Source organism: Malus sylvestris, chromosome 6, assembly GCF_916048215.2.
Source record: "Malus sylvestris chromosome 6, drMalSylv7.2, whole genome shotgun sequence".
NCBI classification, from domain to species: Eukaryota; Viridiplantae; Streptophyta; class Magnoliopsida; order Rosales; family Rosaceae; genus Malus; species Malus sylvestris.
In genome coordinates this window covers 29,908,672-29,925,068 of record NC_062265.1, presented here as the reverse complement: position 1 = coordinate 29,925,068, position 16,397 = coordinate 29,908,672, and the positions used below count along the sequence as shown (strand labels likewise).

General features: G+C 38.2%; 3 protein-coding genes across 4 annotated transcripts; 2 read left to right on the top strand and 1 right to left on the bottom strand.

Annotated features, from left to right (window-relative positions):
- Nucleotides 1-465: 465 nt before the first annotated feature.
- On the top strand, nt 466-3,301 carry LOC126626178 (uncharacterized). Its single transcript, XM_050295409.1, has 6 exons — nt 466-939; nt 1,033-1,146; nt 1,246-1,326; nt 1,571-1,743; nt 1,875-1,971; nt 2,690-3,301. The coding sequence occupies exons 1-6, from the start codon at nt 625-627 to the stop codon at nt 2,801-2,803; spliced, it is 894 nt and encodes a 297-aa protein (XP_050151366.1). The 5' UTR covers nt 466-624; the 3' UTR covers nt 2,804-3,301.
- Nucleotides 3,302-7,637: 4,336 nt separating this feature from the next.
- LOC126626177 (uncharacterized) lies at nt 7,638-10,549 on the top strand. 2 transcript variants are annotated; one of them, XM_050295407.1, is made up of 8 exons: nt 7,638-7,899; nt 8,472-8,835; nt 8,966-8,999; nt 9,083-9,316; nt 9,445-9,534; nt 9,675-9,740; nt 9,841-9,932; nt 10,082-10,549. In XM_050295407.1, the coding sequence occupies exons 2-8, from the start codon at nt 8,504-8,506 to the stop codon at nt 10,245-10,247; spliced, it is 1,014 nt and encodes a 337-aa protein (XP_050151364.1). In that variant the 5' UTR covers nt 7,638-7,899; nt 8,472-8,503; the 3' UTR covers nt 10,248-10,549. The 2 variants fall into 2 exon arrangements, with proteins under 2 accessions (XP_050151364.1, XP_050151363.1); XM_050295406.1 differs by lacking the exon at nt 7,638-7,899 and having other exon boundaries at nt 7,937-8,835.
- A 546-nt stretch (nt 10,550-11,095) lies between these two features.
- Nucleotides 11,096-16,248, bottom strand: LOC126626172 (uncharacterized). The gene is made up of 5 exons (XM_050295400.1): nt 14,160-16,248; nt 12,693-13,679; nt 12,319-12,544; nt 12,023-12,165; nt 11,096-11,618 (listed from the first exon to the last, which is right to left on the bottom strand). Exons 1-5 carry the CDS (start codon nt 15,924-15,926, stop codon nt 11,319-11,321), a joined length of 3,423 nt encoding a protein of 1,140 aa, XP_050151357.1. The 5' UTR covers nt 15,927-16,248; the 3' UTR covers nt 11,096-11,318.
- Nucleotides 16,249-16,397: the final 149 nt, after the last annotated feature.

Sequence of the window (16,397 nt, the reverse complement as noted above, 5' to 3'; positions counted from 1 at the left end):
GAGGATCCTCTTTGGATTCTTTTTGTAAGGATCTTGGAAATCCTCAAATCGTGTTCGTTTATCGTATATCGTACAACCTATTTTCGTCAGGTACTATTCATATTTAATTTTAAATAAAAATATTTAAAATAATTTCTGATCGCACGATGTATGATAAATAGACACGATTTGAGAATTCCCATTCCAAAAATTCAAAAGAACACACGTGTAACATTTTCTTCCATAATTAGCCAAAAAAATCCCCAATTTGAGGCAGACATACTACACCTCACAAATCACAAGTGGCAAAACAAAAACCATCCCCTAATTTCACATTTCCCAAACTGCCCCGCTATGCTGTTCCATCTGCAGCCGTCAGCATTATTTAGTAGGGCTAGTTTAGTAGTTTACAGTCCAAAAATAGAATTATGGATAAAATGAATTATGCTAATATAGAAATTAATTAGGATATTAAAGCATATCCCGCAAAACACGTGTGAGCAGTGAAAATGCAAGCACCCCTCCAATTCCTCACATTTCGCTCCAATTCCGAACCCTCCAATCTATAAAAATTTTCCCGAGAAAATCTTTCAAATTTTCCTAGCGAGAAAGAAAGTGAGGGAAAATCGGAGATAGACGATAATAATGCATTCATTAAGCCTCAAGGTCTGCAGTGATTGCTGTCCGGGGACGACGAGAACGTGTTTGCCGGGTCGGCAGAGCTTCAGCGTCGTGAATTCGGAGGTCCGGAACTTGAGAGTCGGTTCGGGGCGTGGGGATTTCAGGAAATCGGGTCGGGTTGTGGCGTGCGCCGCGGAGAGGAGCGGGGGGAATGGGTGGAGTGGAACTCCGAGTTCGAGTCCGAGTTCCGGTGCGGGTCAGAAACCGAGTTCGTTTTTGTCTCGGACTCAGAGCTGGGCTTTGTTGAAGCAGAAAATGGAGGTCGCGGCGAAATCCGAGGTGAGTAAATTGCAAATTTCGAACTTTCTCGCACTTTCCTTCGTTTTCTCGGACGCCAAACAGAGGATTACGGTTTTTGAGCTTGAATTGCAGGATTATGAAGAGGCGGCGAGGATAAGGGACTCGTTGAAGTTGCTGGAAGAAGAAGAGCCGGTTTTGTGGCTCCGAAGAAGGATTAAGGAGGCAATTGCTGAAGAGAGATTTGAGGTAAATTGAGTTAATTTGGAGGGTGTTTATTGCTAATTAGCATTGAGCTGAAAAATACAATGCCAAATTCATTAAAAGTCTTAATCTTGATGTGCTCAGGACGCAGGGAAATATCGAGATGAGTTAAAGGAAATTGCCCCTTACTCTTTCTTGAAATGTTCAAGTGATGCAACAACTTTGGTACGAGAATGCTCTATCTCATCATCTATTTACATTGCTGTTTTGGTTCAATCTGTTTTTGTTTAAGTTTATAGAAATGTAATAGTCGTGACTGCCCGCGATAATTCAATTGGCGAAATAAGATACTTCTGGAGCGGATAGGGTGAAGTTTGGTAGAATGCGAGCAAAAGAAAAAGAATTTTGATAGAAAAGTGCACATGCTAATTCAATTTGATGAATTGAAGTGAAATCCTTGTTTCTTCAGGGTATTCGTGTTCAAGTTAGGAGCGTGTACATAGAGGGCAGAAGTCAGCCTTTGAAGGGGCAACACTTCTTTGCATATAGGATACGAATTACCAATAACTCAGATCGCCCTGTTCAACTTCTTAGAAGGCATTGGATTATCACGGATGCCAATGGAAAATCCGAAAATGTGTGGTGAGTGTTTTCTTTTCTGTGCTCTGTTCTCTCTTCTGGATATCTTATTTTCAGTTTTGTACTCGCAGTTAATGGTAAATATTTCTTTGTCTTTTACCAAATGTATTGTTTATTACTTTTGCTCATCGCAGGGGGATTGGTGTTATTGGTGAACAGCCAGTTATTCTTCCTCAAACGAGTTTTGAATACTCATCAGCATGTCCATTAAGCACTCCTAATGGCAGAATGGTAAGATGGGACACTTCTCTTTTCTTTTGTTCCTCCATGAAAGCATATTTAACAAGTACATTTTATTGGTTTTGTAAATTAATAAAATCAGGAATAGAAAGGCTCTCTTCGATGTGCTTTAAGCGATTGGATATCCTTCTCAATTACTCATTATGTGTCATATCTAAAGGAGTGATGCTTATTGCTCAACATTATATGAATATCTCAAATAAAGTAGCTCTATAGCCCAAACATTGAGAAACTAAATTGAAAATGTTATTTTCCGAGGTTTTTTCTCAAATTGCTTCCAACAGTGCATACATATGATCATCTTGTTAGAAAGAATTTCGGGATGCTACCTAGGTCCTTATCAATCGCATTATCACATTCCAATTATAGCGCTCACTGATATGCCTATGTTTTGGGCATATGTATGATGGAGTATGAATCCATCCATTCATATTGAGTTACCTATAGGTGTGAACCCCATCAAAAGTTTCTTACTCTGGCAATGGTGTGTCGTGAGGCTGTCCCCCGGTTTTTTTGTCATACTGAAGGTTTTTTTGTTTAAAGTTAGTGGTTATGGACATTTATATGCCCCTATAAGCTCTATATTTGAACATTTGATGCAGACAAACTTAAATGAAATATACATACATCAATATCCTTTGTTTTAAATCCGCAAACTTAAATGCAACTTTAAAAAATTTGACCCACATTTTGTTTTCATGAAATGCAGGAGGGTGAATTTGAGATGAAACACATCAATAGGGTAAGTTCACAAGCGTTTAACGTGGCTATTGCCCCCTTTTCCCTCTCGATATTAGGAGACGACGTTGACACCTTATTTTGATAAGTGAGTTTTGTGGCATCCCTTTGGAGGGCAGCGGAATTTCATGAAAAATCATTCTCTGTTTTATTCAGTAATCTTAAGCGTAAATGATTAAGTTGTAAAGATGAAAGTTTAGGATTTGTGACAGTTTTGTGAGGGAATATGTTTGTGTAAGATTCTCAGCAGCCTAGAGGTTGGATGGATGCATGTAGTTTGAAATCCAACCTTAGCTATTTAGTGGGCCTTCTATGGTAGTCGTTCTTCATTGGCATAGTACGCTTGATCTTACTGTTTCGGTTGCATGGTGCATGATGTGAACACGAAAGTGCTGAGGATGTTCGATGAAATGCAGGATGAAGAATCAGATTTGTTCTTTGTGCAATGTCGAATTTAATTGTTCATATGGTGTCACGTATGTGTTAAGTTGTTAATTCTAATCTGTTAATTTGTGTTTGATTTGTAGCGTTGTGTTGAAACTTTTGTATCCTTTGGAGTCGAATGATGAGTTTTTACCGTTCATATTTCTAGCTGCACTCGATTTCTTTGTCTATACGTTCCTTTTATTTTGGCATTCAGATTGAGTAAATCAAACGAAAACGAGGAGTATTGTTATTGGGACAAGGTGGATGGGGGCATGGGAAACAACTTATGCACGCGAGGGTGCATACCTCTCTTTTTGTGAGACTCAAGTCACGCGATGAGTGCTATATTAAGAGAATATACATCTCCAGACAAGAAAGTTTTTCTCAGAGTTTAAGAATATCCCATTTCGGTTGTTAAGAGTAGTGTAGGATATGGAAAGTTCTTAAAAAAGCCGCATATATGGATTTGATTAGCTGGCTTAGGCAATGTGCGTACCCTTTTACACCCAAGTTTGAATCTCTATTTCCATATGCTAAAAACGGTTTCGAATATCTGAAAAGAAAATTACTTTGAAATGTCTAGTGTCTACCAATTAACCTCATTTTTGCTAACCTATTCAAGCTTTCGGCATGAACTAGCTGAAGAGTGATCTTCTGTTAGAACAGAAGCATCTATGATGTGTGGAGAAATGATTTTGTTTGCCTCCTAAATCATATTCTTAAACTCCCTTAGCATAATTAACAAATTTTTATTCAATCAGCCTGTGGTGACGACAATGGGTCGTGAGGTGAGGGATCTAATCATTTTTTATAGTCTATAAGTACTTAATTATAATGTGAAGTACTATACTTAGCAGTTATAAAGTAAGTTAATAAAATTAGGGTTCTTCAATTAACAATTGCAAGGTATACCAACATGTCCTCACTCACCCTATTCTCTAACCCCTTTTGTGGGAGACGTTTTTCTGTCCGAAAATCTGACTAGGGACAATGAGAGAGAGGGTGGTACCAGCGTGGGATAGGCATGAACAAAGCCAATGAAGGTTCACTGGAGGCATATCCCCCCACACAAGTAATTCGTTATTGAGCTGCAAACTGCAATCATATGTGTACACTTGTTATATTTGAAGAAGATATAAGTATCTACTATCAAGCATACATTCATATACTTTCAATGGCGGAGTCAGGATTTTAACCTAGAAGGGGCCCATAATAAGGTTTTATTAGTTTTTCCGGTTGTCCCCACTAGAACAAATTTCAAACTCTGACATTGTGGGCCTTATAATTAGGAAATAGGAAGTTAAAGTAGGTACAATTTTTTTGTGTCTCGGCCCCATAATACACGTAATGATGCCAAACCTTACAATTTCTTCTTTTTGTCACTATTTTTTTTTTTCATCATTATAGAATTAGTATAGTATCCTTTCATAGTAGCCCGAAAACAAAAACAATCGAACTATATATTTCTTTTAGATAAGAACAATGTTTTTTTTCATTATTATGTAATCATCATTTCGTTATTTTACTATGTATCCGTTTAAATTTTAAGAACACGCAGAATAGTTAGAAATAATCCTCCAAATCTTAAAAAATTCATGAACAAAATAAGTATTTCAAATAGGGTGATTCTATTCACACATCTATTTTGATTTTCATTTCTATCGATTTTCAGAAGTCGGATCGAATTAAAAAAGATCAAAGGACAAAAATTAACAAGGGAAATGTGAGATAAAAAAAGGGGTGTGATATCTACATACCCCATTTTACTTCTCACATACCTTTTTAATTTTTGGCCGTCGGATCGGATGAATTGAAGAAGATCAACAGACAGAAATTATCAAATGATGTGTGAGAAGTAAAATGAGGTGTGTAGATAGCACACCCCTAAAAAAATTGCGTGACTAGCACCACATGATATAATTAATGTGTGTGTTATGTTGATGACGGATTTATAACTGTAACATGTATAATTATACTACGTGTGTGTTTCGTACAATAATTTTTTTTTGACAAAATATTATTGAAAGCCCCTGATTTATGGTTGCCCATTGTCCAAGCAATTAGTGGCGTCCCTTCTGCCCAGATTTGTGCTTCTTTGGAAATCACGCTTGTCACCGTCCTAACTAACGACTATTTTTTTGACTCCTGCTTTGCGATGCACTTGTCAATTTCCATCCACGTCACAGGTTCATATTATGTAGCAGTGAATCAAAAGCAAAAAAAAAATATATAAAATAAAAACTAAAATTTAGAGGTTTCGTGTTCGATACTCTGATCTGAGGAGTTTGTAGGTAGAGTGAAACTTTCATAGCCTCTTCGAGTCCAGAAAAATTGGATAACCGTGACTTGCAATTATTGTCTTCTTTTTAAAAAGAAAATAAAATAAAAAGTAACCAAAGAGAAATGCTCTGCAAAACCTTCACCCGTTTTGGGGTTTGGATGTCATATTAATTAATTTAATTAACCACTGTTAATTTTCTAAATTTTATTTATTTTTCTTTTTTATTTTCTTCCTTCGGTGTCTTTTTCTTTTTCGCTTTTGATTTATAACTTATGATGAAAGCTATAAAGCCATTCAGGGCGGTGATTTTTGGTCCACTTTTATAAAACTGAACAATCCGTCAAATAGTGGACACCACATTCATAGGGCTGCCGTATAGGATAGTCTTACGGGTCGGTACTAGCCCACATTCATAAGTAGGGCTGCCGTATAGGGTAGTCTTAAGGGTTAGTACTAGCGTGAGATCAGACGAAATTAAATACGTAGTCCCTCATAATTTTGTGATGTTGGTCGGAATAGGCAAATTGAAGGAGTGGGATTAGCATGGAGAAAGATAAGATTGAAATGACGAATCTCTCGTACTTGTATAATGTTAGTAGAACTATTCATGTGATCGGATAATTTGATCGATGATTTTTTCGAACCAGTTCTCATCATGAACACTAGATAATATAGAATGCATAACCAAAAGAAAACTGAATCTCTCATATTTCATTAATGTTAATCATAATATTCACATGATCAGATAATCTGGTTAAAGATTTTCTCGAGCTAGTTATTATTATGATTGCGGACACAGAATAATATATAATGCATAACCAAAAGATGATATAAAGTGAATCAAATAGGTGACATGTCTGGTCTAACAGACAAGTAAGTCAAGGTAGGTCACGATCTCTGAGGCTATGAACAGGTACAATCTTATGCTTTAACTGAAAGTTAACACGATCATTGCTCTTTACACATTAGAGACCCCCATATATGTTTACAATAGGCAAGTTTCAGAATTTAATGGGTCCTACTTCCCATTTTCATTATATCTGTTCTGATTGAAAAAATCATGACTTCATGTGTCCCTAATCATTGGTCAAAATTAAGTTCTGTCACAAAATCATGGCAACTCGATTACCCAATTACTTTTCCAACACTGCTAGACTACCGTCAGAACCGTTTATATTATAAATTACTTTGTAATTTTTTTTTTAAAATAAATTGAAATTAAGGTTGTTTAATCAATTTATTTTAGCAAATACAGACATTTTGTAATGCTTTTACCAATTCCAAAATCAATTTATTTTGATCGAACTACCCAGTTTCATTTGTTTGCTGGAGAAAGCTGCAATCCTGAAAGGAAGAACGTGAAATTCTTTTTTTTTTTTTCATTTTTTATACACTTTGATGATTTATTGACTTTAGTTTTAATTGATTTTTTTTCTTTCAGAAACGATTTTTAGGGATTTATAATATGAAAGAGTTTTGATCATAAACATGAAGTTCTATGAATTGCCAACGAACAATTTTGAGTAAGAACTCTTACTACTTACTTTTCACATACATTTTACTAATCCATATATATTAGAGTTGGTTTGGAACTGTTTTTTTTTTTTTTAGAACACTTATGCTCATATACACTTAAATTCAACATTATCATAAAAATTATTGAAATGTTTATCTCAAATCTAAATGCTTTCTAAAAAAGCACTTCTTCAAAAAGCATTTCTATTACCTAATAACCCTTTTAATTTAGAATACACTGAAATAAATTGATAACACTGCATGAGATCTTGTTACAATTTCACCGCAAAATTACTCAAGAGAGAGAGAGAGAGAGAGAGAGAGAGAGAGAGAGAGAGAGAGAGAGAGAGAGAGTTACTTTTTAATGTGTTTTTTTTATAAGGTTCTTTTGAATTGAATGGTTTTTTTTATGTGTTTTTTTAATAAGTTACTTTTGAATGAGTTAACTGGCTCAAATCCACCCAAGCACAGTTTGCTTTATTCCTTGATAAAAAAAGGAGTCTTGGTACTCAAAAAGCACCCTCAAGCATGAATTCCAATGAAAAAGATTCACAGACAATTGTTCCCTGCCTGGTTTTTTCTAAATATTGGTAACTTAAGAAAGACATAATATTAACTAAAATATGGTTATCCAAGAAAGTTGATGAAAGCTTACAATTTATCAGGAATTTAATATTTGCATGGAAATGTGGAGAGAGAGAGAGAGAGAGAGATTGCGACTCCAGAGGACTTTGGTCTTTCTTGCAAGATTTTGCTGAATATATATGTAGAAAAGGGAAGTGGGGAGCCTTATGTCTTCCGCTCAAAGCATCCCATCCTTTTCCTCTGTCTCTCTCTCTCTCTCTCTCTCCCCCCCCCCCCCCCCACTTTCTCTCTCTAGATTTCTCTCCCTCCATAGCAAAGAAGCAAAGCATCTGTACTCCCTCTCAAACACCACCGCGTCTTCTTTGCTTTCCCTTGTAAGTATCAACCTTTCCTTTGCTTTGAATTTAGCTGCTTCTGCTTCTTTTCGTCCCATTTTTTTTGTATAATTTAGTAATATTTCGAAAAATCCACCTAAAGTTTGGAATCTCTGCGTAATCTCAATCCTTAATGTGTTCATATACGAGTAGGGTTTTGTTTTCTGGTTTTTGGGTTTGCATTTGATCCTACAAAAACCAAGTTCTTCTGCAAATGTGGTTTCTTTGCATTAGTATTATATTATCTGTCTTCTCTCTTCTTCCTCTCTGGATCTGGATTTTCATAAATTTGTTCGTCATTTGGTTGTTCCTTTGAGCATTTCAACTTTAACTTTTTCATCACCTTATTTATTCCTCCATTTTATTCTTTTATTTTATTTTTTTTTTGTGATTTTTTTTAAGCTCTTCGCTTTCGAAAACATATTCTGCCTTTTGGGTTTTCTCAGTTTTCTTAAATAAATCATTATCCACTCCAAAAACTTCAATTTTCCAGGCATCCCGAATCATTGTTTGGTGAAAAAATAATCAGATAATTAAGTAAAAAAGTTATAACACCATGGGCTTTATAACAGGAGTTCCAAAAGGTTCTTCTTGGCAGCCAATCATGACTGCGGACACAACAACTTCAAGTTACTGGATCAACTGGAGGGTCTTGCTCTGCACGATATGGATATCGATTGCGATGACTCTTTCGGTGATTCTGGTTTGCAAATACGAAGAAAGACCGCGCAGTTCAAAGCGCGGTAACAGCGGAGAAAACCAGCAACAAACGTCTGCAGGAACATTGTTTGAGGATGAGACTTGGAGACCATGCCTCAAGGGAATTCACCCGGCTTGGCTCCTGGCTTTTCGGGTTTTCGCTTTCATTGTGCTCTTGGTTCTGCTCATCATTACCGCTTCCGTGGATGGAGGCAGCATTTTTCTCTACTACACACAGTAAGTTGTCATCTCTTGAGCCATTTGATGAACTCAATAGCACTTTATAGTCTATCTGTGAAGATATGAGTCCAGCTTTTTTTACAAGTGCTTCTCCTAATCTGTAGTTATTTGGCTTCTTTCTGGACAGGTGGACTTTTACTTTGATCACAATTTATTTCGGGGTAAGTTTTTTTTGTTCTGCTTGAACATTTTTTCTTCTTTTTCTTATTTTTCAGTTGATGCTGAAGTCGATTTCCATGTGTAGCTTGGATCGTTGCTCTCCATTCGGGGATGCTACCGCTACCATAAGAAAACTGCCGGCGATAGGGTTGATATTTTTGAGGTGGATACAGAGCAAGGCTCTGCTCATGTGACTCCTTCACATGGAGGTTCTTCCAAAGATTCAATCATAGAGAAACCCTCAGGCCCCCATGTCGAACAACCTCAAATTCGCCAACTTGCTGGCTTTTCGGGTTATATCTTCCAAATAATTTTCCAGGTAACGAAAACGTCGTAGAACTTGTAACTATAAATTTTAACTTGGCCTTCAAGACTCTGCAGCATTAAGCTTAATGGTTCATAGTCTTGTTTAATTAGCTTAATCGCTACGTGTTTACGTGTAAACAGATGAATGCCGGCGCTGTCCTTCTCACGGATTGTGTCTTCTGGTTCGTACTTGTTCCTTTTCTTACAATCAAAGACTACAACTTGAATTTTGTAAGTGCAATAAGCCATACAATACTCTGCTCATCTTCTCCGTCTGTTTTCGATTTTCTAATCGCATCATAATCTCGTGATTAGTTCATGTATTCAACGACTACGGTATTAGATTTACATGTTTCATCTTTTCCTGACAGCTGATCATAAATATGCACACGATCAACGCAGTTTTCTTGCTCGCTGATACCGCGTTGAATAGCTTGGTAAGTAGAACCTTTCAGCTCAAAATTTTCGACTCACTGTAGGGTTTCCAGTTCATATGAATACTTGACGGTTAACATCGATAACTTTTCCGATTTTCAGCCATTTCCCTGGTTCCGAATCGGATATTTCTTCCTGTGGACGATCGTTTATGTAGTTTTCCAGTGGCTCTTCCATGCTTGTGTCAAGCTGTGGTAAAATCGTCGTCTCTTTTGGTTTCCCGTATTCAGAAATGTTATAGTTATATTCAGTTTTCCAAATTCCTACAGAAACCTATTTTCGTGTCATTTCACTGCACCATAACCTTCTACTCGTAGTGACGATTTTCGCCTTTCAAATGCAGGTGGCCGTATCCATTTCTAGACTTGTCATCTCCATATGCTCCGCTGTGGTACTTATCGGTCGGTCTACTGCACATCCCATGCTACAGCATTTTTGTTCTGGTAATGAAGCTCAAACACCATCTGTTTTCGACGCGATACCCTGAATCGTATCAATGCGCGAGGTAGGTCAGGCGTCGAGCTGAAACCAGACATCGTACAGTATCCCGAAAGAAATATACTTTCGAAATTCTTCGTAGAAGGAGAGCAAACAGAAGTCCAGAGACCAGAGTTCAGGGTTATGGAGACAATGCCTTCAACAGGTTAAGGGAAATTGTTTGCTTGGTGATTAAGTTTTGGATGCTCAAAGCATTTCCTTAATCAATGGCATATACTTGTAGGTTGCAACTTGCAACTGCATACACATTAGGCATATCAGAAGGAAGTTGCATTATATATATTCTACCATTCAATTAATCTACTTTTGTAAATTCCCCACTAATAATTTTTTTTTTAGCCAAAATAGTCTTAAGAGATTTGACATAATTCCTCGTTCTGGTTCCTGAGGTTTAAAATCAATAGAAGTGACCCTTGAATTTGTCCACCGCCAATCATTCTGGTCTTTCCATGAAGTTGTCCTTGAGTTGGCCAATTGTATATTAAATTGAGAACATTTTTGTTATTCTGATCCTTATTTAACAGAGATTTCTCAATGGAACGACCAAAATGATTAACTGTGGTGTGGACAAACTACTCAGGAGCCATTTCTATCTATTTCAAATCTCAAGGACCAAATTGAAGAGTTATGCCAATCTCATAAACCATTTTAGTTCAAATGCCTTTATATACTCATTCCAAGAGAATTCCGATGTGAAGTCGGAACCCAATGAAACAATTGAGAAGATCTGCCCTATCACCATTTGTATATAATTATGTGTCTATCCTGATTGTATACAACCAGTAACACCGAAATATCTGCCCCATATGACAATGATTGACAAGCCGGTTTTACCGCTAACATTACAACAAACAAAAAGTTGAACTATAAATCCAAACATCCTAGATTTACCTGAAATTTACTTGAAACGTGCAATTTACATAACAAAGGACCAGCCAAAAAGAATATATCTTCGTCCAACCTTAAGGATTTAGCTACAACGATGTTTGGCATGTCCGGTTTTGATTATTCAATACCAGGTGCAACGAATACAATTTCCATATTTCAAATCAAGCAAAATGAATCTATGATACCAGGAGTGATTATAAAGAAGTGCTTGGCAACGAACCCATTAAAATGACGTTGTCGCCGTCTTTATGTTCCCTTGGCTTCTCCGGCTTCGCCTTTGAAAACAATCCAGAGAGTAATCCGGAACCCGAACCTCCCCCAAACAAGTCCAGAAAACCACTGATCTCCGGCCCGACCCCAGAGGTTGCCCTTCTAATGAGCTGCGCTGGCTCGTCTTCCCTGAGGTGTGCGCCGCAAGTGCATTCCATGATCTTTCTGAAGCAAGGCTTGTGGAATACTGATGCGCAAGATGGACACCTTTCGATCTCATCCTCCTGCCAATAACTTTCAGTCAGATTATAACAGCTAGAATTCATCTTCAATATATGGAATTCAAGGTTTTCCTGGTAAAGAAACAAAAAGTTCAGTTGATTTGAGAAACGAGGAGACATTTGCAAAACCTGATGATTTCAATTGAAAAAGCAGCCTATAAGCTCATACAATATCATGTGTTATGGTCCGGGATTTTAAGTGCTTGATTCTGTTGGTAAAAATGGAAAATTTAAAGGAAAGTAGTGCGGTGCCCATTAACGTGATTTGACAAACGCCCAGAGCTCCAATTCATGAAGTAAAGATTTCAGAGACATATAAGAACATAAATACAGACCAACAAGAATGAAAGTATTAACCACATGAACAGGAACCATAATCATTGTATAATATAAATGCAGATGCCCACCTGAAAAGGGAAAATGAGAGATGAAGGGTCATTGCATGCTTGCCGTGCCCCACAGGGGACTCCCACATCACAGCATATGAGACACTGCTCCGTTATATGGCCCAGAATTTTCCTTGAGACAGTTTCTACAATCACGGGCAGCACTGCCACAAAGATAGTACATCAACAAATATATATGTGCACATATACATATCAGATCAGGCTATCAGAGGTAAATTCCTATATCTGTCTTATTTCCGTAATAAGAAAGAAACACACATACATGATATGAGATAAAGTTGTTACTAGAATCTAACCAGCAAAGGCTCCTTTAGAAAGATCAATGAGGTCTCTCAGTGCAAAAAAATCATTGCCTTCTAGAAGATATCTTCGAGACCCAAGTCCTTTGTTGATTGACCTACGGAATGGACAACGAACATAAGGAAGAATGTTGCCTATTTTCTTCCTCACACCCATAACATGAAGCAAGGCTGGGACTTTTGAGAAAAGGAACGGATTAACTGCACTGACGCAAAGCATGGGCTGCAAAACAAATTATCATACTTAGATTAAGTTGGATGTAAAATGTTAAAAATATGTCAGTATATTGCTTACTCATGCAGTTGTAATTCATTGACATAACATATACATAATTTAATCACAAAGAAAGGTGTGCTAGTTTCCATATTACCTGGTCATGTATAGAATCCAGATAAGATTTAGCATATTGCGAAACTGGATATTTAGTAAAGTCCCAGTTATGCAACACTCTTGCCGGTATGATTGCAATTTCATTTGTATGGCATGAAGAGCAAAATAATTGACCAGTATATTCACAAAGTCGAGGCTTGCCCCATCCAAGTGTCTGTGCAAAATCCCGTATCAAAGTCTTGCCATCATCAAAATGCTTGTGGCACCCAGCACAAGTATAATGTTGTGCTTCTAGCATCTGCTTCAAAGATTTGGATTGTCGAATTTCAACAATAAGAGATATGGTCTTTCCCCAAGTGGAAATATTTTGTGTGTCAGCTCTTCTAGTAAGAGACTCAGGTGTGTATGATGATTCCAGGGAGCTAGGAACTGAATCTTGAGCAGACAGAAACCATACGAGTGCACTCGGCGGACTGGAAAAGAACCTGAAATGGAGAACGGACTGTAGACACTCTTGGATGAGAACACTTCTCTCTGCAATAACATCAGGAGACGCATTTCCAAAAATCTTTCTGGATTCCTTTTCTACAGCAGACCAGGGAGAAGGTAGATCCCAGCCGTGGTCAGAAAACACTGTTTTCAATCGACGATAGAGTGTAAAGAAATCACGATAACGACGTTCAACCTCCCAGTGATCCTCGCCACTCAACACTCTTATTTGATACACAGTGTATTCTTTCACTCCCACCAGTCTTTCACTAAATGAGACATCTCCCTTCTTCTGCCTTGCACCCACCACTTCGACCCCATCAATTCTTAACGAATGCTGATTGAACAAATGAGCATCATCTGTACCAGAAGTAGAAGCAGTCGACCCACCATCTCTTACTGGTAGAGATTGCTGTGATTGTAAGTAACTGTTGCCATGAGTGAACCTTGCTCCTGGGGACTCAGCAGAGTCGAGCAGAATTTCCTCCATTTCATTAACAACCTCATCATAGAATTCATTATGCTCAAAATTATCCGTCTGCAGCATTGGTAAAACAAAAAAATGAGATACAGACAACTTAACTCAACAGAGTCGCACAAAAATAGTCTTATACGGATAAAATCAGGCTGCCATAGCATATTACTACAAATATCATTTACCAGCAATCACTGGCAAAAGGTGGTGTAACGACTAATATGCACAAATTGCTGATAACAAGCATTGGTAAGCTGCACACACGATTGAATAAGAGCATAACACAAGCAACCATCCGAGTCAAGACTCGAATTTTCTTTGAAGACTAACATAAGCTATATGTTTCCTGAGTATCAAGAATTGGACAGAAAATAAATATAGAGATACTTCTTGGTATCACAACACGCATAATATGCATTAAATATTCACAAACATGAAATCATATGTGGCTTAGGCCAATCGAATGACAATATAATTAACTTGAATAATAATAATAATAATCTAGTGCCACTCAAAAGAAAAAGTGTACTGAGCATGACTAACCTTAACTGGCATAGGATATTCTTCAAGGATATCTTCTGAAACAGAACTTTTTGTGGTATTATTTTCAAAAATTGATGGCGATGTACTTGGTTTATGGTCCTCAAGGAAGTCTGTCTCCATATTTCCCGAAGTTCTGGTTGAATGGATGCTAATTTGATTAGTTGATTGATCAGAAAGGGGGTCCAGTTTAACTTTTAAAGTCCCCAACTTTTTCTTTTCTAAATCTTGACCGTGATCAATATCAATGACTTCATCGGTATTCATATACTTATGCACATCAGAAACACCATCATCCAAAATGCTCAAACCCTTTTTGTCAGGACTTTCTTTTGCTTGTGGATCCGGCTGAATATTGAGGACATTGCCAACCAAGGAAGCCTTATTATGTTTTGCTGATTCGTCAGGACCTGGAGCTTGATTCTTGGTGAAAAGCATATCTCTTGAATCTTTTACCTCTGGTTCTTGAACATTTTGAAAAGGGGTCGTAAAAGAACTTTTGGTGAACTCAACCGAATCATCAATAGCTTGAACTTGATAACTGGCCACAGGAATGTCCTTCACATCTACTACTCTATCGGTTTCAAGAAAACTTGGAGAACTAGCTAGCTTCATGGAACTGTTAACATTTTCTACCAATTTATCATCAGCTTGAACTTGTTTGCATCCAGGCTGCACAACATTCACATCATTTCCTTGCTCGGTTTGACATGCATTCTGATGCTCAACTGAAGTGATGGAAGTGGAATTCGAAATTTTCCTTTTGGTTTCAACATTCCGTCCTCTCCTGTCCTCAAATACGTTCCTAGTGAAAGAATCTAAATTACTCCCGCCACTTTCTTGCATGAAATCATCCCAATCATCGGAACCAAAGGCTACGGATGAGTTAATAAGAAACGGATTTTCATTCTGGGGTTTCTCTTGCTGATAATAGTGGACATTCCTCTGCTGACTAAAGCCGCTCTTGCGCTCATCATCCGAACCATAGTTGTACATAGACCCCTCATCCTCTGAATACTCATTTCTAGATGATGTCCCTTCTTCCCTATCCATCTCTCTTCCATCAAATTCTTCAACTTCAGGTACAAACTGGTTCCGAATTCCTTCCCCATTCGAATCATTAGTCTCTTGGGCTGCCACTCCTTCAACTCCAATACTATCATTTCCCACAACTCCCCTCCAAACTTCCATACCCTTTTCACTGTCCTCGTCGCTATTATCCGAACCATACTTCACATCCGAAACCCCCCTTAAACCCGACGATCCACTCCCAAGCTTCCAAGACATCAATTCATTTACATCATCAGCTCCACCATCATCCTCATTGCCATACAATTCCAACCCACTAGACCCGTAACTCGCCCTCCTCCGTCCTCCAATATTACCATCCTCCTTCCCAAACTCAATCCTACCACTACTCAAACATCTCCGATCCTCTCGATTTCTCTCAATCCTCCTTCCCAAGCTAAAATTATCCAAACCACCACTCCCCTCCCCAAGTCCCAAACTTTTCAACGACCCAAATTCGGGCTCCGGGAAATCATTGAAAACCGTGATTGTGCTACACATGCTCGGCGTGCCCATCATCGAGTTGGCGCTGCAATAGCGCTCGTACTCGGACTCGCCGAACGAGGAGTAGCGCGACGGAGGCGATCGGGGCGAAACATCGCCATCGCAATCACCACCGTCACCAACGCCGTCCGATTTGGGATCGAACGGGATGGACGGATCGGGAGAGGCAGCCTCGGCAATCTTCTCTCCATTAATCATTGGAAAGTCAATGAATCATAAATTCGAGTTCGAAATTTATGAAATCCAGAGAAAGCGAGAGTTAGAGAGAGAAGAGCGAGGAAGTGACCTGGGAGGAACCGACGGCTGTGATTCGATTGCGAGGTGGAGCTCCGATGGACGTGAGCGCAGTTGATGGAAGCCCAGATTGTGAAGTGAGTTTAGCATCAGCGATTCGGTTGCAGAGGGTTGAAGAAGTGGCGAGAGAGAGAGAGAGAGAGAGAGAGATTGAATTGAATTGAAGAAGTGGAAAAGTTGTTAATTTTAGTTTTCAGGTGCGGATGTGTGTGTGACTGGTTTAACTTGTGAGATGAGAAATCGTGACGTCGAAAATGTTGTCTCTGTTGTCCCTCTGTGAGTTCTATTGGATTTGGATCCTCTCCGAGCTAACTGGTCGGATCCTCTGATCAATGTTCATGGACCATTAGATTTTTATTCAACGGCTATAAACAC